This window comes from Mugil cephalus, chromosome 4 (genome assembly GCF_022458985.1).
Source record: "Mugil cephalus isolate CIBA_MC_2020 chromosome 4, CIBA_Mcephalus_1.1, whole genome shotgun sequence".
Classification (NCBI taxonomy): domain Eukaryota; kingdom Metazoa; phylum Chordata; class Actinopteri; order Mugiliformes; family Mugilidae; genus Mugil; species Mugil cephalus.
The window spans coordinates 6,992,889-7,016,073 of NC_061773.1; the positions used below are offsets into that span (position 1 = coordinate 6,992,889).

A 23,185-nucleotide genomic window follows, 5' to 3' on the forward strand; every position below is an offset into this window, starting at 1 on the left:
TGCATATATTGTATATAATGAGTGGGATGTGTATACAGAACTGTCTACATTTTGCACGCATACTTACACTCCAGTGTACGGATTTACCTCATATTGAGAGCTTTTGATGACGAGCTTTTTGATATACATGCAGAGAAAGAGAAAGTAACCACAGAGTAATTACCGAAGTGTACTGTGTGTGTGTGCCTGTGTGAGTGCCCTTATATGTGCATGGATTTGTGTTGCGCTGATGGGCTTATTATTTTATGGACTGCTGGTCTCTTAGTGTTGCTGTGGATGTGGCAGGCGAATAAAGATTGAATTAAGATAAAAAAAAAAATATAGGAGGACGGCGCCCAGGGAGCCTGCAGAAGAAAGAGATGTTGTCTGCTTTTATTTATTCCACTTTTCTGTTGATTATTGCAAGTGTTGCAGCCAAGATTTCTATACTTTGGCTGCTCGTTTTTATGCTCCAAATTTACAGTTCTCCCTCTAAAATTATTTGCAAATGATTTTGGGGAAAAAAAGACAAAAAAACAACAACAAAAGAAATAGATTTGCAACAAAATTAATTAGTGGTAGAGAAATATTAGTCTGACAATGTTGCTTTAAGAGATGGAACAATAAGTATCCTACTGCATCTCTACATCATGACTCAAACTGAACTGTCCTTCTTTTTTTTTGCTAGTAAATTGCAAAAACCTGGCTTCACCTCAGCTTCTAACCTGAAGTGGAGTGAGATGAATGAAAGAAAAAGGGCTCTAGATGCTGGGAATGGTATTTTGGGGAGCCTCGGCGTTGAGGATTGACCAGCAGTCATAATATTTATAAAGAGATTAGATTGACTTTTTGAAGAAATCAATATGTGATATAGCCTACATGCTGTTGTGAACCTGGGAGGTAATGGGATCTTTGCAACGCTTGGCTAACAGGACTCCATGCCTGTCTCTGGTTATTTCTCTCCTCACGCCCTCACTCTCCCCCTCTCCCTCTGCCTCGCTTCACCCCTCCGCTTCGCTTCCCCTGATAACACGAACAGACGTTATAATGGACAAATGTTAATAATTAATGTCAGAGCAATTGGAGACAATTAAGTGTGCTGACTGGGCCATTAATTTTCTGTAGAGGCAGGCGACCATCCCATTCTTTTTCTTCTGAGGATCACCTGGACAGCTCTAGCCGGGTCGGCCACATCACTACGCACCAGTCCCAGTAAAACTAAAGGTTTATAAGGCTCCACAGCGGCCAGGAATTTTTTGACTGCTACATTCACTCTGTATCGAAAAATCCCATCTTTGACTATGGGACTCTTCGTGGAGACTGTGTCAATGCAGATGCTACTGAAGTATGTTCCTGAGATTAGATCTGTGTATTCCACTCACTTTGCTGGCATTTGTGAGGCTGCAGGATCTATCTGGCATTATCAGCCCATGTGATCTGATCTATCTGTGAGTTTGTGAGAAGAAAAGAGCTGCCAGGGATGTGGGAGGACGTGGTAGACGGTGCGCGTTTCCCTGTTTTACATTATTCACTATTTAAAATTGCCTGTGCTGAAACAAAACATCTTGAGTTTTCCAAATTTTTCAGCCCCTAGGATGTGTGTTTTCTTTTTTTTTTCTGTTTCAGTACCAGTGACAACACTGTTACTGCTAATGTGATCAGTGCAAATTCTGCAAATGAAAACCTATACTTTGTATAATGTAGGATGAGCATGAAACTGCATGTGTGGAGCTGGTGACAAGTCATTAGTGGCAGACATGACATGAAAGGAAAGTCACATTGAGTGGGAATCAGTGCCAACGCTGACAAGCTAGCCTCGACCTTCTGAGGAGTAGCTTATTGCGTCCTACTAATACAAACTTGGCAGCATGACAGGTGCTCCCAAACAATTAATGCTGTAAAGAGAAAGATTTAATCGGTAACTTCTGAAAGATGAAGAAAATAGCAGAATGAAAAGCTGCATTAGTAAACGTACCATTACTCACTTTAGAATCGCCATGAGTGACTGTCTTACTTGGTCTGGTATTAGCATTAGCTTATGGATGCTAATATTAGCATAGATAAGTTAGCCGTAACCATTATCCTGTAACAGTTGCTTATGGCTACAAGTGTAATTTTTCAGCTGATAACTAATAACCTCTGGGCTTGTGGAAGACGGCATCAGCTGATGGCATACAATCAGTGTTACCAGTGCCTCCACCAGTGAGGGTTAAATCCGTCTTCATGAACATGTCTATAAACTGTAGGATATGCACAGCAGCCTTACTTTATTCAGACTTCACTTTAATTCCACATGGAAGCATGAGTCGTGTTCATCCGTACGCCTTGTATGAATACACGTGTTGTTATTTGTGCTACCATCCCCATGGTGGATGCCGCTAATCTAATGCTGTCACATAAGCACACATGATGGGCTTACCTAACCCCGGCAGACTGTTTTTGTAAAGTGCGTGATTGGCCGATCTCTCCAGAGGATGTCAGTCGGGGAGACAGCATGTTAGACTATAATCACATGTGTCTGACCTGACATATCATGACACTCCCCTGCCACGGCCCCGCCACTCAGCACGGCCGGGCACAAGTTGCTAAGCAACAGGCTGCCGCAACGTCGGAGGCTCCAACATGGGGAAAGGCTCAACAGAAATGACAGCGACAAACATGGAGGACTAAAGGGGTGACAAGGTGTTCCTCTGAGGGAAAAAAAAAAATCCAAAACACCTCTTCCTCCATCCAACCTCGTCACACACGCTACTGTTGCTACTGTCCCTCATCCCTCGTCCTTTCCTGTCTCCGGAAGAGTCCCCCAGTCACAGTGCGTGTCAGGCAATTAAAGGCAAAATGTACTTACAATGTCTACTGCGCTGACAGATCAGTGAAAGGATCAGTGTTTTTAAGTTGTCTTGCTTCACCGTGCCTTGTGTTTTCCAGCATTTTACACGTTTATATTGTTGCCTAATTTGACAGCGCAGCACTAGGGAGACCTTCGGTGGCGTTAATTTAATTAGACTGTCAAGCAGCACCTTGTTAGTCTCATGCTTGCAGATACACTGAGGTGTTTCTCATTACAGGGTCCAATCTGTGATCTAAACAGTGGAGTCCTCCCATGTACTGACAAACAAGACGGTCGAAATCTTCAGCTATAAATATGAATTTACCTTTATCCCCCAGGGAACAGAGGGACCCTAAACAGTGAGGAGGATAGAATATTTTATTTTTATCTTTTATTTTACTATTTGAGATGTAGGCAGGTAGACCCAGACCAGGCAGACAGACCAAGTGATACCTTAAAGAATAATAATTTGTTGTCAATAGTGGAATATATATTGTTGATGGTTTTTACCCATAGTTTACTTGAGTAGAATTGTATATTTTGGTATCACAGTAATGTTTTTATGGATTGATACGTTTAAATCTGGGACCTTTAAACGCCTCACACACAAGAAATTACTGACTGCTTTTATTTATAAGTTACAATTCAAGATCGCAGCTGTCACTCAGTTTGAGACATCTCAACATGTTCTGATTGCATACTGGGGTTCCTGACTTTCGCACAAACTCTACAGCAATAGGAATGCTCTTGCGGTTGCATTTGTTTGGCCCGAGCTGGTCGACTTCATCTGCCAGCCTGGCCTGGCCTCAAACAGCCACTCAGGTTGAGCTGGACGGAAACAGAGATTGAAAATGGGGTCAGGTCTAATCAACACCGCTGTCATGATTATGTCCAGTTCACTCCAACCTGTAACCAAGCAACAGGCAGGGCTGCCACAAAGCCGATGTGACAGTGGCAGGTAGGTTGAAAGTCAAAGGGTGGACAGGAAGCTCGGGTGGACGGGATGTTTGGCCGGACGTAGCCTAGTTCTGTCCACCTCGTCACTCTGTACAGGGAGGAGGACCGCATGCAAAGGCTGGCACGTTCTAGATCATCATGGGTCAGAAAACTTCTTATTGGTAACTGGAGGGAGTACTGAGGTGAAAATGTTATAGAAGAATCCTAATACTTGCTGCATTTAAGAGGTTTAAGAAAACGTTCAAATGTGCAGGTACGTTTTAACCCAGGCAGGAAAATTCTTGTAAAATGGCGTCAAAACCTTATTTTTATTTATTTATTTTTGTATGAAGGATTTGTCAGAAGGATTTTTCCAAAAGCTGCTCTGCTGCATACAGTATGTTACTTTAGGAGCATTTTCAAGCAACTGCATAATATAATTTAAAATATATGTATATTAGACCTTTACATTAAGTAATGAAAATTACAAGAACTTCAAATTATTTTAAATAGAACGACAGAATTCACAAGGCAGTGACTGGACATAGACCGTCACATGTATTAAAACACACATTGTGAAACCTGAAAGTGTGTATGTAGACACAGAGGGGGTCGCAGTTTGTGACACAGCGTGACAGTGCTGCTGTTGACAGCACAGGCGTTGCAATGACAAGTTAAATTTCAGCAATTTTCTGCACTTTTACGCTGCTCTTCCAGCTGATGTTTGTATTGGTTAGTAGTCTGACGACCTACACAAACTCCTTTGCCCTCAGTGCTCAGGCAGACAAGCACACGCAAACACCCATCAGGATGCAGTCAACATTTAAGGCACATCAAACCCTTTGGAGATTCAACCGTTGTGACTAAAACTGTAAAACTGTTATAATGCTGGTTATAAGGTTTGTAACTCCTATACTATAGTCAAATTTAAAATCAGTGTGGATAATCCAAAATCACAAATCATATTTTTCAGGAACATCTCAAATCTTCCTGAAAGCTGTCTTGAGCTTATAGTTTGTCAAATGATGATCCACATCCATCTCCACTTTTGGAGAAATTTGACTTAGACAGACGCTATCTTTTAATAGAATTCATAAAATGGCACCGAGCAATAATGGAATAAAATAAAATAAAATGATAAAAATCTGGTATTATGCTCGGACAGAACACCTTCAGGGTCCCTCTAAAGTCGGCGCTTACCACGGCCTTCTGCGGACGTCGTACAGGTCAATCTTGTTGGGCGCCCTCCATGGAGTGGCTGCGGAGAACAACAATATAAGTCATCGGCCGTACAGCGCACTGTAGGATATTTCAGATCAGATTAGATCAAAGTAATCATAATTTCATTCTGTCTATCCAGCTACCAGTAAGGCCATCTGATAAGAGATAGCCAATGTTCCGCGGCCGAGGATCCCTTGGGTCAATTTAGACTTTATCTTGCCGTGAGTTATAGGGCAAAGTGTTGCCTCAGAAACCTGTGGCCTACCTGGGTAGTAACGCGTCACTCCCGTGGCGCTGCCGAACACCTGCCAGCGCAGAGAGCTGTCGTCCCGGCGGTTTTCAATGAAGACCCTCTCCAGCGCCTGGGTCCAGTTTAATTCATTCAGGATGACGGGGGCTGTAGCAAGACACACAAACACTCAGTAAATGGGTCAAAGACGTATAAGGGTTTTAAAAGTGAAACAAAATCAAAATAATCAGCTGCTATTAATAATAATAAAAGAACAACAGTACAACATCAAATCAATGTCTAAAAACCTACAGCTACTGAATTGATTAACATGTCCAGTCTTTCTAACAGAGGACATATCCTGGGTAACAGAATACCTTTGTTATCCAGGAAGGACATATCGTTACCCAGGAAGGACAGAACAACTATTTTTCCTTTATAATCGGGCACTAACTGGGTCTACTGTGTAAAACATTAGCTTAATCTTCAACACGTCAATGTCATATTTCACATGAAATAGATCATTTTAAAATGTAAAAAAATTTAAATGTGGTATAAGCGTTATCCAGAAAGACACATCAACATCACGTACCACTGAGCGAAAAGGTCAAAATATCAACATTTTAAGAGAGATTTACTGACATTGTTATCTCTTTTGGGGTCCTTCAGAATCTGTTGTCTGATACAACACCCTGTAACATGAATGTCCAAATCCAAATATGGTCATATAGCCACTTTATGTGTGATCCAAAAACACCAAAAATGGTGACAAAAGTATTTCTTGAATAAAAATGTAAATGAGCTTAGTGTTGTTACTATATTTGTAGGTGTCATTACAAACACCAACACAATTATGCCCCAGTGTATCATTAATGCCTTTATTAAGATTTTTGACATTTTTTGCATCATTTTGTACTTAGATTTTTAGCCCGGACGTTATCCAGGAAGGACAGTTTTGTACTTTTGAGCTAAATAGCTCCTTAAATTTTCATTACTTACAGTAAATACTCATATGAGCAAGTAAAGCTGGGAGAATTGAGTAACAAATTGTACTTTTTAAATTTTTTTATTTATTTTTACTATTATAAATATGCCTCGGACACCAGAATTGACATGTCTCGTCTTTGACCCAAATACGTGTGACAATTATTGACAATTATTCCACCAACTGTTTTGTGACTCCTGCTGCAGAGGGAAACTTTTAAAACTCGTGTTTTAAACAAAGTACGTCCTCTTGCAATACACGCATACAAAAAAAAAGAATGGAAAATAATGAAAATAAACCTATGTCATAGTCCCTCAAAGCAATAAAAGCACAGGCGATGACAATGTGTCTTATAATCAGAGTTTTTACTGTAGTTATTTGCACCATTTTTCTTTTCAATATTTCAAGTAAATAAAGATGCATATTTTGTTATTAATCTATGAAAAAGCAAAAGGAACAAACTGTAAAAAAAAAACAGTTCATCTAAACGTAAAACATAACGCCAGGTTTTCTGCCACTAACCCAACGGTCACCTTGTCTTTGCTCGACAACCTTGTCCGTGCCAGCAGAAGTAAGAAAAGTACATAAGAATGGATGCACGCAGGCAGCCTGGCCGGCGGGATCCGTCTGGGCACGGCATTAGTCTAATCTGAGTGATCTCTGCCGAGTGCAGAGGAGGAATCTCAGATGACCTTGGAGGGGGTCACACGGTGTGTCACTCGCCACATGTGGAAGAAGGAGCCACGGCTGAATTTCTGATAGCAGATTATTCAGTAAGAGAACATTTATGTGTGTGTGTGTGTGTGTGTGTGTGCTGGTTTAGTGGGAGAAGAGAAATGGACAGAGCAAACGTACTGATCTGTTTAAGCGTAAATGGCCAAAAAATATTAAAGAGCGAGTTCTGATTTAAGGTCACAGATATCTTGAATGTCGGTGGTAAATGGATTTATATGGAAAACACGTCGTCAAAAATATGTGGAACAACACACCGAGGTGGCGGAATAAAACTAATAAAGCATCAACATGTGTCTCTTATTTTCTGCTATGCTCTCTTAAAACACACACACACACGCACACACGCGTACCACAAAAATGCTTTCAGTCTGTGTTTAATAGCTAGGCAGAAGTCAGAAGATGGGGAGCGCAATCAGAGGTTTAATAGCCACCTGATTAAAGAGGAAACAAGACGAGGCGCTGAGCTGAGGAGAACTTCACTCGCTTCTCTGATTTAATTACTCAGCCAACCAAAGCTAGATAAGCCTCTAAACCAACAAGTCCAGCTTTTCTCAACCTCTCGTTTGAATTTCACACAAATAAACGATCATTATCCACTTTCCCCATGCTTTTCAATTACTGTTCAGTCTTTGACGAGCTGTCAGTTTACAGGCGAGGGATATATGAACCTGGCCTTCCACCCAGCCACCACTCACCTCCTTCACTGTAGGCAGAGAGGTTTTGCATAATCACGGTTAAACAGCGCTACCTAAAAATCACTTAGACTTTTTTCATCCTAAAGCTCCATTGTACCGTGCTTAAGTCTTTCTTAAAGTGTAGCCTGAAACAAAAACCGTCATTACTCCCGAGCATCCTAAAACTACAATTACTGCCTCGCGGCTGCACGTCTCATCCGCGCTCCCATGTCGCCTTTTTTACCTCCACGTACGTCCCAGCTCATTTAATATCTGCAGAGAAGACTCCGAAGGAACGCGTCTATGACGCATCCGACGAAAGCAGCACTGCAAAGCGTAACTGAGCTACACTGCCGTTGCTCGAGCGCTCATTGAAGTTGTCGGATGCTGTTTAAACATCATGTAGCGAAACAAAAGCTTGTGACTGGAGGACACGTCGCCGCCTCGTTGGAGAGTCGAATAAAGTTGGAGCTCGGCTTTAATACGCAGCAAGTTACGCACGTCAAGTGTTGTAATGATAACGCAACGGTGCAGGGGCATATGACAAATGCACTTAAGTGCCCACAATGGTGAACACACACGTCAAATGGCAGCACTAAAAAGAGTTTATGAAAGGCACATTTTCAGCCGACCCCAAGGTGAGCTGGTTTGCATATTTTTTATCAAAGTTCATAAAAATACACACAAGGGAAGAATAAAAGGGGACAGAGTCGACCCCACAAATGGGCATGAACGTTAAAACGAGACGGGAGGAGAGGTGATTGACGGACAGAAATACAGAAATTAACACTAGTGAGCGGCTGCTTTCACCGCTCTGGAAAAGGAAATTTATCGCCCATGAGGGCAGAAGAGAAATTATGAACTCAAACTTTAGTTTAAACAGAAAAATTGAAAATGGCAGAATGTAAGATGTCAGACAAGGAGCTTATAATCTGGTGTGTTTACATGTAATGTAGCTCAAGTGTCACATCACTGTAGAAATTGTTGTTCACATTCTTACAGGTCATTAGGAAAAGACTTCACAAGCACATCGTTACTGATTTAGTCAATGGGAATATTTTCTTTTTCTTGCATTTCATGATTGATTTGGGAAGAATTCAACCCAGAGACAAGTCTGCCATAAAATACCAGAAATAGAAAGTAAGAGATCTCTCCCAGACATAGTGGGGACATATGCTGAGAGTCCAGATGGTGAGAGGTACCAGAAAGAGACTAGGGAGAGGAACTAGTGAGGCTCTTAGCATCCTGGCTGTTTTCATCATGAATTTTTAAACTTGCTGCAATCACCTTCATGACTGAAGCATTTCAATGCAACCAGTGGCTACATTTCACTGACGTTCGTGTGGAAACGATTAAGGAACCAAACCACGCTTTTCAATTTCACCTGTGCTGAGCAATACTCCATGGTCAAAGAGCCATCTGATTAATGTGTAAAAACTATTATCCTTTAAGCATGAGCTATCGCAGCAGGTTGCTGCAGCGGCAGCCTGTGTGCTGTGAAGTCCTGGGTGCTCTTATCTGGAGAGGCGCTGGGTCTGTAATGATAGCTGTCCCAAGCAGGCCAAGGGCAAAGAGACATCCTGTGCCCTCTGTGTCGACTAGAGTCAAGGTATGGCTACGCTGTAAGGTTTGTCACACAGGCAGACACATGTCCTGCTATTTACTTAGCTCTTGCACACATGCACGTAAGCTAATTCAGGAGCCGTGTTCGTCCCCGCGATGCATAATCGCGACCGTGTGCGTCCTCACTCACACTTCGGTGTTGTTCAGCCCAAGTCTTTAAGTGTTAAGAGACTTGAGCAGGTGTTGTAACGCTGCCGGCTGAAACGAAAGCATACGTGAGCCACCTCTACTGTCACATTAGCGCACATCTGCAGATGATCTCCGTAGAAAAAAACAGGCACATCAGAGATAAGAGAACACAGCAAACTAATTCTCTTTGATTTATTCTGTTAGGATGTGCAGTGACTTCTCTGGACAGTTGATAAAAAGACAAATTTCCCCTGGGTGGGTGGGTGGATGGGTGGTTGGGGGTGTGGGGGGGGAAGATATGCTCACGCTGCCAGACAGGGCCTAGGAGAGCCATGTAAGACTCATCTTTCACATGAAATGCGCCTCTCTCTGATATCTTTAAAAGGCAATTCATCAGCGCGCCGCTTCCCCTGACATTTAGAGCACCCTTGGCTTTGCCCCTTTATGGAGCAAGACTGCACACAAAGTAGGGAAACAATTATGAGTGGGATTTATGGAGCATCTCTGCGTAAGATCATTCCTCATCTTCCCCCCCGCCATCGCTCTATCCTATGACCCCCCCCACCAAACCCCAAGTACACACATTATTCACAGTGATGTACCCAAGATAAAGAGCCACCCATCTGCGCCTTATGCACTGTGTTAAAGAACCATTATAGGAGTAAGTGCAGGCCCGTACTGTACACAACAGAGGCATGGTGGACTGTAATGTAGCATGATGGAGGACAAGTGGCCCCTCGCGGAGCTTAACACGTTAGTCCCTCTGAAGAGTCATAACCATTAAAGCCGTCATCGCCGTAAAGTGTTATTATTATTGTTGTGTGTGTTTTACAGAGAAGTAGAAGTGGTGACATACAGGACAGTAGAAGAGCTGACTTGAGAAACCACAGTTTGCTTTGAATCTATGTGTGTCCTATTTTACAAAAAGCATTTATATCAACTTCATTTGCATGTATTTATTTGCCCTGAATTTGTGACTTCCTAGTTTAAAAGTGAACACAATTTTGTTTGCGGTGCTCAAAGACATGTGACAATTACACAAATTCAACAGCGAAAGACCTCACTTCGAGCATTTTGTTTTTTTAATAAAGCTAAATGTACAATAGTTGGGAAATGATTGAATTCATGACTTTTTCAAAGTCATCAAAACCTCTGATTCTTCTGCAACTTTCTTCTATTTCTCATATAGTGTCAACCCAGTTCATTCTCCAACCGCCTCCCCTCCTCTGGCCTGCTTCCTCCCTGTCTCTCCTTCTTTTCTTCAGGGTCTGATTTTCTGTTAAAGAGCTTGAACCTTAGACCTTCCGTCCTGCCGAGGAAACTGCGAGCGAGAGGAACTGGCAGCGTCTCACACACACACACACACCCAGACGAGCATGTGTAAGAAAAAGTCGACGCAGTTTTGGCTGAGAAAAATAACGACCAGGAGACGCGCATTCAGTGCAGTTTACTTTCCAAGAATTTCTCAACAGGATTAATTAAAATTCATGATAAGGGTCTGAGCAGTCTGCTGCAGGGGTCGGATTTAGGATGACGGATTTGTCATTGAGGAACTGAGTTGGGCTAAATGGTAATCTCAGACTGTGAGGGCGGGGAGGGAGGTTTTTTTTTTTTTTTTCCAATATACAGAAGCAGACAGGAGGAAGAGGTTTCAACATACCTCCAGAGTGCTCCTCCAAATACTTTCTAATTAAAGAAGAGCAGTAAATAACAAACACATGAAATGTAATTTGTGAGCCTGGTGGTGAGTGAAGTGGGGTTTGCTGTGCTGACTGTTCTAATTAGTGTGCTGGTAAACGATAGTGCCCCTTCACTGGGCACACACTATAGGGGTTGGATGGGTGAGGGGCAGAGAGGGAGAGACAGAGACTGTGAAGACGAGAATGAAAGAAATACAGCCCGCAGTTGTTTATGCCGTCTTTCTTGTCTTTCGGTTCAACTTTAAATCCTTTTCTTCTTTTCTTCCCACACTTCCTCTCTCTCGTTTTTCCCCTACAAATAACTCCTGCTTTTTTTCCCCCCTTCGCATTCAAATCTGGTTTGAAGTTGAGAGCTGCTGAGATGATCTCCAGCGTGGTGTGAGCTGGCTGACAGGGAGGCTTCCTCCACAGGAAGGATCGCAGACCACATGTAACGTACCGCTGACAGAGACGACATTTTCCTTTTAGCTGAGGGGAATCTCAAAGATTCAATGCTTTTTTTACTTCAAGGTAACAAATGAAGTGTTTTATTATAGAAGTGTAAGGCAAAGGCACTTTAAATGGTCACATTCATTAACTGGAGCAATAGCATATAATATAACTCCACAATAAAGTGTAATTCTCATTCCCGTCATTATTATTTTCTCTTCCTTCTGTGAAACGGCCGGTCTGTCCGTCTAAAGTCGCCTTTGTCCATCGGGTGCGCTAACTCGACGGATCCATTTTAATCAAGGTGACTTACACCAGAAGCCGTTTGACTCAAGTCAAGTGCGGCACATGCAAATATTTCTCTTCTTTATCTGTTGCACTCAGGATTCCACTGCACATTACATATACTTGCCCTGTACAGAGGTGAGCGGGAGGATTATGTTTTTTTGCCTGGGGCATCCCAGAAGGGACCCAACCACAGACCAGAGGGAGCTGTGCCCAAAATGACAACTAGAACTTTGACAGGGCAGCGAGTACAAGCTGGTTGCTGTTTTGACAGCGATTTGGGGATTTTTATCTTTCTGGTTTAGCAAAGACTCATTGTTAGTTAATTATGAATGTTTTAGTCTATGTGCAGCTTGAATTAATGGTTGGAATACATTGCTGTCAGACTGCAGTGCAGCCGGAGAAATGTCTCGAACACATACAGCAGGCAGTGCCTTTCAGTGAGAAAGGTAATAAAAAGCAAAAACACAGCACATTACACGGCCCAGCACCAAATTTTAGATACATGAGGTTGAGTACAGAGGAACATTTTGCTGACTACTCAGCCAGATGTTTCCCAGTACAATATTAAACAGAAAGATGACACTGTGCATATCTGCTGGATGTGTAAATAACCAGCTGTTTGCGAGATGAATGTCAGTGTGCTGCCAACAGCTTTTTCCAAACGCAATTAAAAGGAATTTGCTATCTCAGGTTCAAAGTGTCAGAATGACAGTATGAAGCCATGGAAAGTACAGGCTGCAGAAGCTCCCTCGCTACAACGATGATATTACTTAGGAGAATAATGGCTGAATGTAAAGTAAATGTGAAAACTGGATGGAAACAATCAGGCAGCGCGACAAGGAAAGAGGAAATGACGGGTGTGTGTGTGTGTGTGTGTGTGTGAGCGGAGGACGGCGCGATCGGTTAATCACCCCGCGGAAAACATTTAAGCTCCGCTCTTTCTTGCGCGCGCGGAGTTAGCCAGTTGTAGCCATTCATTTCTGATAACCAAGTTCCTCACTGCCCGACTACAATAGCAGACTGACAACATGACGTTAGGCCCCTGGAAAAGAAGCTGCATGCAGCGGATTTAAACTTCAAATTTAATGAAAGGACTGCCCACATCCACTGCTGGTTTCCTTTGTTCCCTGCTGGGAACAGTTGCTGCTTATTCATATACACACTAATTTATTCCTACACTATGTGTACATAAGACGTGTAAAATTACCCTAAAAAAATACACCCATTTATATATTTAGGATGTCATAATGTACATGCAACTGTAGAATGACCCAATCTGGCTTAGTGCTCTCTATCTGTGACTAAACATGGGCCAATTACCAGCGAAAAGCCACTGAATCTACAAAATAGTGGCCAACAAATCACTTGTGTATTCCCTCACTGTTTTTGTACTTATGTTTAGTGATTATTATAAAGATTATACTCCCTGGCTCCGCACTCATTCAGCAAACCCCTGCCTGCATCTCACCATTTGCCGACACTCAGTGGGAGAATAAAACCTGCCCCTCGGAGGACCACACCACCCACATCAATTTATTCCTCCGTGGCTGTGTTGTGATGTCCATTTTGTAATAAGCAACTATAATTAGAAGAAAACGGTATGACTGTTTGACCCAAGCTAATTAGAAAGTTTGCAGACTTGGCAGCGGGAATCAGCAGTGGGATAATGAATCATAAAATGGTTCATTACTGCGCTCAGGGAACACTCTCAATCTCAATAAACGGACATGGGGCCTAGCAGACAAATCAAACTAAGACGCATATATCGCCTCATTTAGCCGCTGAAAGGATCACAATACAAAAAAAAAAAAAAGAGAATAAGAAGAAAGAAAGAAATACTTTTTTTCCCCCCGTAAATGGTTTCTATTATTAAAGAGCCTCTTCTCCTTCCTCTCCTTTCACCCCTTCACTTCATCTGATTCTCAATTTCTCAGTCCATCACCAAGGACACTCATTTTGATGTGACCGGCAATTCAAACTGACATTTTCTGTAAATGCATTCAGCGCTTTAACAATGTGTGCAAACCAAAGCGAGCCACACGCAGCACACCTGCTAGCAAACAGCAGCCTCTCGCCGTACAGCAACTGTTGAACGTTTTGCCGCACTTTGGACTCTGCAGTGTTCTACCTACAGTTTCCTTTTCTCTGCCTTTCCTCCGGCCTCCCCCTGAGAAAGGAGCGCTGGATCTGCCCACTCACACTGCTTCTCTTCTGCTAATCCTAAACCCACAGCTACACTGTAGATGCAGACCTCTCCAGACCCAGAGGACAACAGGCCGCCTACATTAGTTTCCTGAGACATTCTCTCTAAGGCGTCCCTGCAGGTTCCCACCGGTGGGACCACAGACGGAGCCCGGGCGTGGAGATAATCAACCTATCCGGCAAACACAGCTCCCATGACATGCGCTTGATGTAAATGTCTGTGAGCAAAGCAAATAAAATGAATTCTCCGTCGTGTTTTACATGGTCAGTGATTAATAAATTTCCACAATAATGTTCATTGTCTAAACCTGATGTGTAAATAACTCACAATGCAACCTGGTCTATTATATTAAAATTAAGTAGTTTTGTCAAATGGCCACTTGATCCTAGCTCCTAAAGCGATTCAGTTCCCATGTCAAAATGAATTGGCGATGTCTGCCTCAGCTATGTGTTTGCCTATTTTGGAATTTGCTTAGATGTTTGGAGTCCGGCTCTGGCAACACGGTGAAGCTGCGTACCAGATTTGAACACTCTCCAGAATGTGACCATCTTTATATACAGTCCAAGATTATAATATGAGCAAGAAATTAGGAGAGAGTTATATCCATAGTTTGATAAGCTCCCCCCCTTTTTTTTTATTACTGCTTATCCAGTCTGCTTCATTTTGAAACACGTCTTGAGCTCTGAACAACGTTGACTCGCTGCAGGTGCTTTATCAGACTTTGCAGAACTCCCTCTGGAGGCATAAAAGGTTATGCACCTTTTTACACATACACACAACAGCTTCCCCCCAGAGCTGTTAACACCAAGAGTAAAACCGAGTTCTCCTGTTATGTCCATTTAACACCTTAAGACTGATGTTTCTTATATTTACATCTGTGCTCGGGACGTTCGTTTTGGTCGCGAGGCATCTCTAAGAATTCCCGTAAGGAAATATTCAATTGTTCAGCTGTCACCAACTAAAAAACAACACACATGTTCATGACGGAGTTGGCACAAAATCTGCAGTTGGCAATCTCGGCACAGCAGGCCGCGCAACGGGAGCTAACCAAACAACATCAATAGTAAACATTTTCACCAGAGCAGAGAGAGAAAGAAACTAATTCCATGCACCGCACCACTCTACTCCTCTAGACTGCACCAGGCTCAATCAAGAGGCCTTTATTCTCTGACTCATATCTTCAGACAGGGGAACCAGAGCTGCCACAAAATGGCTCCGGGAACAATGTGCGGGCCTGATTGCTCTATTGTGAGCTAGCTGTGGCCTTTGACATCTCCTCCTGAACCAGGAGTGTCTAATTCTGACAAGATTTGTCTGGAGACACAGCTGGAGGGCATTGTTACAGACAGGTGCCATACACTGCCTGTTCAACAAAGACGACGGCAAGCTAGACGATAAAAGAAAGAAAGAAAAAAAATGTGCCACTGTGGAAAATGTCTGTCTGTCTGTACATGCTCTGCATTTTTTTTTTTTTTTTTTGAGTCTTTATAGAGGCAGGCAGAGAGTACCCAAAAGGTTATGGGTGGATAATGGAGGGAACATGCCAAGAGAAGTCCCAGAAGGTACACGTGTTCCCTTTTGTCCATTTGGCAGCTGCAGAATAAGGAGGGTGTTATGTCTGCAGGGCAGCATAGTGCTGAGGAGGGGGGCATGGGCAGAGGAGGCCATGCCCACTCAGAAGAAGACAAAAAATAATACAGTAGAGATACTGTGTGAGACAGGGTCTGTCATCTAAAATCGTGTTAGTGTGCTAAAGTGCGGTCCGATGTAAGAGGAGGAAAAGATTGAGATAACATGCTGTGAGAAAGGAGGAACCAGAAGGCTTTTTGGTAGATTCAGGATACACATAAAACCCCTGGTAGTGCTACTCGACGCTCCGTGTGACCTCAGCATTAAAAATTCATCATCTCATTCACATTTTCCCCTTTCCTAGGAGCTACACCGCCGAACAGTATAAAAACAGAAGGAGAGTCGCCACTCACAGCCTTTGTAAATGTCCGTCGGAATCTGGACGGCGCTGTAAGTGTAGTTGACCTTGTTTTTAAAATTAGGATCATCCACAAACTCGAGCTCCAAAGACGTGGAGCTCTCCAGCGGGCTCTCCTCTTCTCCGTCCTCCGTCTGCAAACACACACACACAGATATTAGTGAGTACATAAATAAAAACTGATGTAAAGTGAATAGCAGAGGAAGCATGCAAATGTGGAACCGCATTCCATCACCTCCCATATTGTGATTATTTTTTTTTTTTTTCTCACACTGTTTCCTTTCTTTCTGACTCACAGAATCAGGATAACGTTAAGGCCAGAAATAGCAATTATTACGCCTTTCGTCTGCCTTCAGATTTAGGTGGCTCTGTTCTTGCCTTCTCATCAGAGAACAACAGCAGGAATCAAAGCAGACACCAAACAGAGAGACTCATTAGTACCCGTGATGACTATCACAGACACATGAGGTGCCATACAAATTAACCCCAATAACACAACAATAACTAGAAACCAGCACCACTTAATCACTGTTTAGTTTCCCACCCATACGAATGATAGCATATTTCATGTCTGGTTCTTCTCTCTCATTTAACAAGAAAGGAAGAAATAATTAGCTCGTCTTTTTTTTTTTTTTTTTATCAGTGTGGCTGCTGTACATGACGAGAAACCCTGACATGTGTATTGCACGTGGCAAAAAGTCAGGAAATAAAAACAAGCATGGCATTTTGGGTTTTTATCTTGATGGTGTAGCACAATCTGTGCCTGTTCCCACAGGAGGAACTTACTGCAGCGCGTGAGAATAAAAAGTCAGATATAGCTCATTTCTTATCTGATATAAGTGCTTCACTAAAACACTTTAGATGCATCCAAGGAAAATACCACAGATGCAGCAATTACACAATGTTGGAAGTGGACCCACGGTTGAGTCTCTGTTAAACAAACACAATTAATGTGCGCTCAAGTTCTTTGATACGCTGCCATACAGAAGTAGCCCTCAGGAAAGTCTGGCATCACGCTCGTATCATTCTTCCTTTATTAGTCGCCCTTCATTAGACTTCATTCACTGAATATCTGCAGAGCTAAGTAACATATCTCAGATTATTTTCAGCGCTCGTTGACTAAGATCAGCCTTTTTTAAAAAATGTGAAACATAAATAAGTCTTGGGTGCAGCAGATACACTTTGATAAAGCAGCATGAGTTAATTGTATCTGACATGATAAAAACGGTTTGTTTTTTGAAGAAATTAAATCAAAACCCCCTGTCTACAGCAGAAATTGATCGATGGGCACACTTTAATTGACTATTAAAATGCAATTACAAACTGCTGTCAGGGCGAACCAGGGTAAAGTTGTGCTGGAGGCCCATTGAAGGAAAACGTATGCAGCAGCACAGCGTTAGCGTCAGGAAACCGCTCAGGAGAAAGTTCTCGTTTCTCTGCCTCGTCTTCTCTCACAGAGCAGGACACGCTGCACCACTGGGACAGAGACGCGCAGACTGAGCGACATCTCTGACATTTAAATTATCAATATTAAAAACGATTATTAAATCACAGCTATCAAACTGTCGATTCATAATTATCAAACGTGTTTGGGTCTCTCAAATTGCATGTTCAGTAAAAGCTCTTTAATGTCAAACGGAAAAAAAAAAACAATAAAATGAACAAGACTAGATTAAAATTATATATAAAAGGTGTGAGAGGTTTGAGAGCAATAACTTTCCTGACAGATATGCTAGCCAAAATGTTAGGCACATTATTAAAATGAATGCATTTTACCATAACAGTCCCAAACCTCCCGTCATAAAGTTCAGTTTATGTTGAAACAGTCAGTGGTTCGACTGTACGATCATTTTGGAGGATGTAGTTTTTGGTGCTGTTGAGTGTGACTAATGTACATGGATGGGGTTGTCAAAAATGTAGAAACTGTTCTCTCAGTTATTTTAAACAAATGCAGAATACCGCAATCTACATAAAGCCATGATTTAGTGCAGGACCATTATATTAAGATGCATCACTTTTCAATGCTGTATCTAATGAACTGGAGCTTTTAGTTTATTTTAATATGGGACTCTGGTGAGAAGCCTGCTGATTTCCTTCTTCATCTTTAAGCTGACCTGAAGCTGCTATCTTACAGCACTGGAATACAGCGCTTTGAAATCGCCATCTTTAAATACTCCTTTATTCATTAAAAATTAAAAAATATACATAACAACAATAATATAATCTTGTTCCAGTCTAATACGAGTGTTTTATGTCTTCCTCTGTAAACGCTTGAGATAATAGAGACTGAGGCTAAACTAAAGAGGGATTAATGTTTCTAATAAGAATGCAATAATAAGAGTCTAAGAATGGGTTATAAAACACAGCAATGATCAGAACAGAAACGCTGTAAAATGCACCACTGACTACAAACTCTGGCAATTAAAATGTGAGTATTGCATATGTTTACCTTGCTATCACAGGCACTGGAATCTGAGACGGTAAAGACTGAAGTACCTGTGATCTAAACTAATACCTTCAACACTGGATTAATGTCAGTTCTACATTTTCTTTCAGAGAAAATATTAAATGGTTCTGAGATTTCACAGGTCGACTAACCAATAACAGCGGACCTGATTAGGTTGGGGCTGCTGTCTTTTCAACGGCACTAACTGCGAGTTTGAGGCGTTTGTTTATCACTCAGTGTGGCACTAATTCTGTCAATGTCGGGCATGGAGCTTTTTATTTATTTATTTTTTTTTCTTTCTTCAGAAGAGCCCAATCATAATTAACCAAGGCAGTGTCTAATTAGGAGCTGAATAAATCCACACAGGAAAGACTGATTGGTTCATTTTCTTCAACCATCCACCACCTGTTTTGCTCGATTCATTACCCAATTTGTTAATTTTATCTCCCCGTTCTCAAGGTTTAATTAAAGGCTGAAGAGGCCAGAGATGACATTTTAAAGCTTCTTTGATTTCCACCTTCAGCCAACCAGGGCCAACCTGAAACATGTCACTCATGACCCAACGTCTGTGTGTGTGTGTAGGAGAAAGACATCAAGAAAATAAAACAGGATTTCTTCACAAAGCAATTTTATTAAGCAATCAGGCTTGTAAATGTTTATATATATTTGATGTTTGATTTTCCACCACACAGACTCAGATATTACACTAAAAGCGTCATCACTCCCTATTATAAAGGTTGTTTTGTCTGACGCGTATGTTTTAACCTTTTAAGGGGCACAAGGCCTATTGAGGCTGATCTTGTCTGGTTTTCTCGTTCCAAAGACAGCACTATTTGGTAAGACTCGAAAGCCATAATATTTTTAGGCAACGTATTCAGAAAGTAACGGATCAAAAGCCTTTAAAACTTGTACTTAATTCCAAGAACGAGACAGGTAGTGACAACTAAAACGCTCCTCAGACGTGCTTTGGCACGCGGTTTTGTTTTGATTACAATAAATTATCACATTGCACGTTTATATCAAGGGTACAGCGACAGAGGAGAAATTAACAGGGTATTGAGTACAAGATGAAAAAGAGCCTGCCAATCACTTACCTTTCTTGTAACCATTTTTTTCCCCACCAGCACAGGATTAAACTAAAGCAGCAGGGCTTAAGAGAAAAGAGTCGTGGGGGGTGGGGGGAATCCTGACTCAGACAGGAGCGCACTGGTAGGCTACTGTAGGGGTGTCAGAGAGGAATGACCTCTGCCTGACTCGTGCTGTCGTTTTTGGGTGGTTGTGGGGCTCGTAACGTAGGGGTCAGGGGTGTGTCACCGGCTTGGCCTCGGCGTGCCATGTTAATGATGACCGATGTTCTCCAATTAGATGTGCTGACAGGCCCTAAAGCGCTGTGTCATTAATCACGGGAGTGGCGTGCACAAAGAGAAAATCACACCATGATTTATTGCTCCTCTGCCTCCCTTTCGCACTCTCTTCCCATCTTTTTGTGCTTTGGTGATCTAAAGGGGATTCTTGCACTCCTCCTTGAAACTTAATCAATCAGCCGGATATGGGCCCTATCCTAAAGAGGAACTGCGAGCTGCTGCAGCCAGAGTGGCGGCAAGGTGATCTTTAGGGGCTTTTCTGGAGGAAAATGCTTGGGCCCAGTCTGCCGGCCTTGTTTTTGAACGCTATTCATATTCTTTAATATGAATAGCGTGAATGATAGAAATGGTTCCCTAATGTATGAATTTGTGTTTTGGTGTGAGGTGTCAAGATGGGCACGAGGAGGATCTAAATAAAAAAAAAAATATATATATATATATATAAAAAATTGGTCCAGTTCAGGTTGGCAGTTGTGGGCCAGGGGAAAGATAAAACACTGGAAGACCGGGTGAGGACGTCTGAAATCACTGTCACATGCACGTTGGGCTGCCCCAGCTCTGTCGTACCAACTCACCATGTATCAGCGCCAGCTCACTAACGCACAGCGACAGCCCAGCGGCCTATGACCGGAGGGGATGGCGGGGGGGAAAAAAAGTGGGCATCAACACCGAGGAGGCCAAAGGGGAGGGGGGGCGGGGTGGGGGTGTGGATGCGGGGAGATGGTGGCAGGGGTAGGAAGCGGAGTGGGTGGGATTCGGTAGGGGTTTGAGGCAGGCATACGGGCGGAGTGGGGGAGCAGTCCGTACTGTACTCACATAGTCTGAATCCGCTTTGGAATCGTAGTATGAAATGGCATTCTCCTGTGCGGGAAAGAAAAGTAAAAAAAGAAAAGTGATGAGAGTAGATATAGCCGTGCCTATATCAGCCCCCGACCTGCGGTGGTAAGCTAGAGAGAGAAAGAGAGTCATGGTTATATTCAATCACACTGTTCAGCATGAGAATATAATCAGCATCACAGAACACAGGAGGAGTAGTGTGATGTGGAATGAGGGCCATGAAAAGGCGAGAGGACAGCTGCGGAGATACTGAAGGATGTAATGTATGTGGGCAATGCTTCTGTCAAAAAAGATGTGATGCACGTGGAACATGTTCGAACCTGTGTTTGAAACACCGTAGGAACATTTTCTAGCGTCGTGGGCAAACTGTCAGTTTGTGTGGTATGAGCTCAGATGAGTACAGTGGTTTTCTTTGAGAGCAGAATAAACGCAAAGTGTTAATTCTCTCACGGAGTCTTTCGCAACTTCAGCCGGTTTCGTTTTCTCGTGGTAGGAAAGGAAAGAGATGGAAATCTTTGCCACTGCACTAAACTGTTTTGCTCTAATTAATTACAAAAGTTCCCAGTCGTCAGCTGAAAGCCTCTAGATTCAGCCTCTTACCACTACGAATTTACCCTTAACCCGGGCCCCTTATCCAGGATGTTAGCCTCCCCGCCGTCCTCTTCTTATCTCCCGCGGAGGCAGGAGTGAGGGCGGGCAGGGGCTGAATGCAGCGAGCAGCGTCCCTGTGGCCTGCCTCATTATCATGAGGAGGCTGGCTGAGGACACGCTCTCAAGGGCACCACAGTGACGGACTCGCCCTCACCGGTGGAGCTGTGGTCATGATGATGGAGGGAGGCTGACAGAGTCTCTTGTTCAGGTGTAGTCAGTCTAGACTGGACTTAATTCCTCACAGTTTCTGTTTATCTCTTGCTCGCCTCTATGTTTTTATACATACCTGATCTTAAAACGCGCACATACCGATAGAACTCCCGGCCCTCATCTTTCTCTCAGCTCCCTTCAGCATAAAAGCCTCTCTCTTTCTGCCCACCACAACCGGGGCCTTGGCTGGCCTCCAGCGCTAATGAGCGACTCAGTCATCAGCTCAGACCCAAACAACTCACCAAAGAAAAACAGTGTGATCAAAACTCATGCTGATACCATGGGAAATCTGAGCAGACAAGACCAGACAGAGGGGGGGGGGAGAGGAGTCTTCTCCACGCCCCACCGACACATCTCCTCAACTTACCAGCGCTCCCTCCGCCCACCAGCTCTGTCAACGGTCAGGAGTGAGGACAGAAGGAAAGGAGCTGAGTGGAGGGATCAGAGGCGATCGTTCAAGGGAGTACATTGGGTTAAGTTGGAGGTTAGGATAGATGCTCAGGTCAGGCTGATATGAAGGGATGGATTGAGAGGAAAGAGATGGGTGGTGGTGGCGGCGGCGGCGGTGGTGGTGAGTGCAGTGGGGGAATAGCTGGCAGGGCTAAAAATAGCCCGTGCCTCTGCAGAGAAAGAAGAGAAATGGAGTGAGTGTATAAGAGAGAGACTGTGGCAGAGCAACAGTGTTGTTGTGTCTGCCAGCAGGATTGATCTGAAGCCCAGTCCTGCTTAGACTGGTCCCTCGCTTCTAAAGAGTTTACTCTCACTGCTGCAGCATTACAAGTCATTATTCAGGACTGCTTCCCGTAAATAAACGCTCCGTTCCTCACACTCAAGGGACACCACTCAGAATCTTAACCCAAACAAAGTCATACGCTCAAAAAAACATCTCACGCGTTACTGAGAAAAGACTTCAGACTGTGGCTTTCACACTTTGTATACACTTTGTATACATTCCTGACCCGATCTCAACTTCAGTAATAAACACGTTGTATAACGCATGTATTTTACCACGAGTCAAAGGTGATCAAAAGCAAAATCTTAATACATAAGAGGAGAAACATGATCATTGGAGATGTTTCCACTCTTCTAGATCATCCTAAACAATAGTCAAACACCAAATGAGGGAATATATTTTAGAAGAATAACGTACATCAACCCTCCAGTAGTTTAGACAATCTGTGCCACAGAGCATTACAGCTTTCTGGTGGCAAGTGGAGCCACATATACACCACATGACCACTGACAGGAGACATAAATAACATTGACCATCTTGTGACAATACAATGTTCTGCTGGGAAACTTTTGGACCTTTTGGACCGATCTATCTATCACCAGACTCCACAGGACACCCTCAGGAGGCCCATGTCTATTCTCTGATGAGTCACAACCTGTTTTGGAGGCACAAGGGAAACCTCCTGACTCCCAGCGCAGGTGGCATGTGAGTAGAGGTGGAAAGCGGCATTTCAACATAAAGGTCTATGGGGAATTGGTCAGGATCAAATGGTCAATTGAGGCGCTGCAGTTGACTTCATTTTAGAGCCCTGGAGGCTCCAGTTTGATCTATACAAACAATGCCACTAGTATTGGATCTATTTGCACTGACGGGCAGCTGTGTTTGTCTTTACAATCATCCTGAAGAACATTCATTGTGCCACACCTGCGCACCTGCAGGAAAAACCGCAGTTGCAAAAGAAAAATGGCAACCAAATGTTTAAAATGAGCACATATG

At 43.0% G+C, this 23,185-nt stretch overlaps 1 protein-coding gene across 4 annotated transcripts in view; it reads right to left on the bottom strand.

The window, feature by feature from the left end:
- Nucleotides 1-23,185, bottom strand: part of cacna2d2a (calcium channel, voltage-dependent, alpha 2/delta subunit 2a) — a 146,110-nt gene that overhangs the window by 31,373 nt on the left and 91,552 nt on the right. For 3 of the 4 annotated variants that reach the window (XM_047584226.1, XM_047584222.1, XM_047584223.1), the window contains 4 exons: nucleotides 20,575-20,619; nucleotides 15,944-16,082; nucleotides 5,232-5,363; nucleotides 4,946-5,003 (listed from right to left, as the gene is read on the bottom strand). In XM_047584226.1, the coding sequence (XP_047440182.1) occupies nucleotides 4,946-5,003; nucleotides 5,232-5,363; nucleotides 15,944-16,082; nucleotides 20,575-20,619 (374 nt within the window). The remainder of the gene's footprint in view (nucleotides 1-4,945; nucleotides 5,004-5,231; nucleotides 5,364-15,943; nucleotides 16,083-20,574; nucleotides 20,620-23,185) is intronic. The other variant, XM_047584224.1, reaches the window with a different exon arrangement.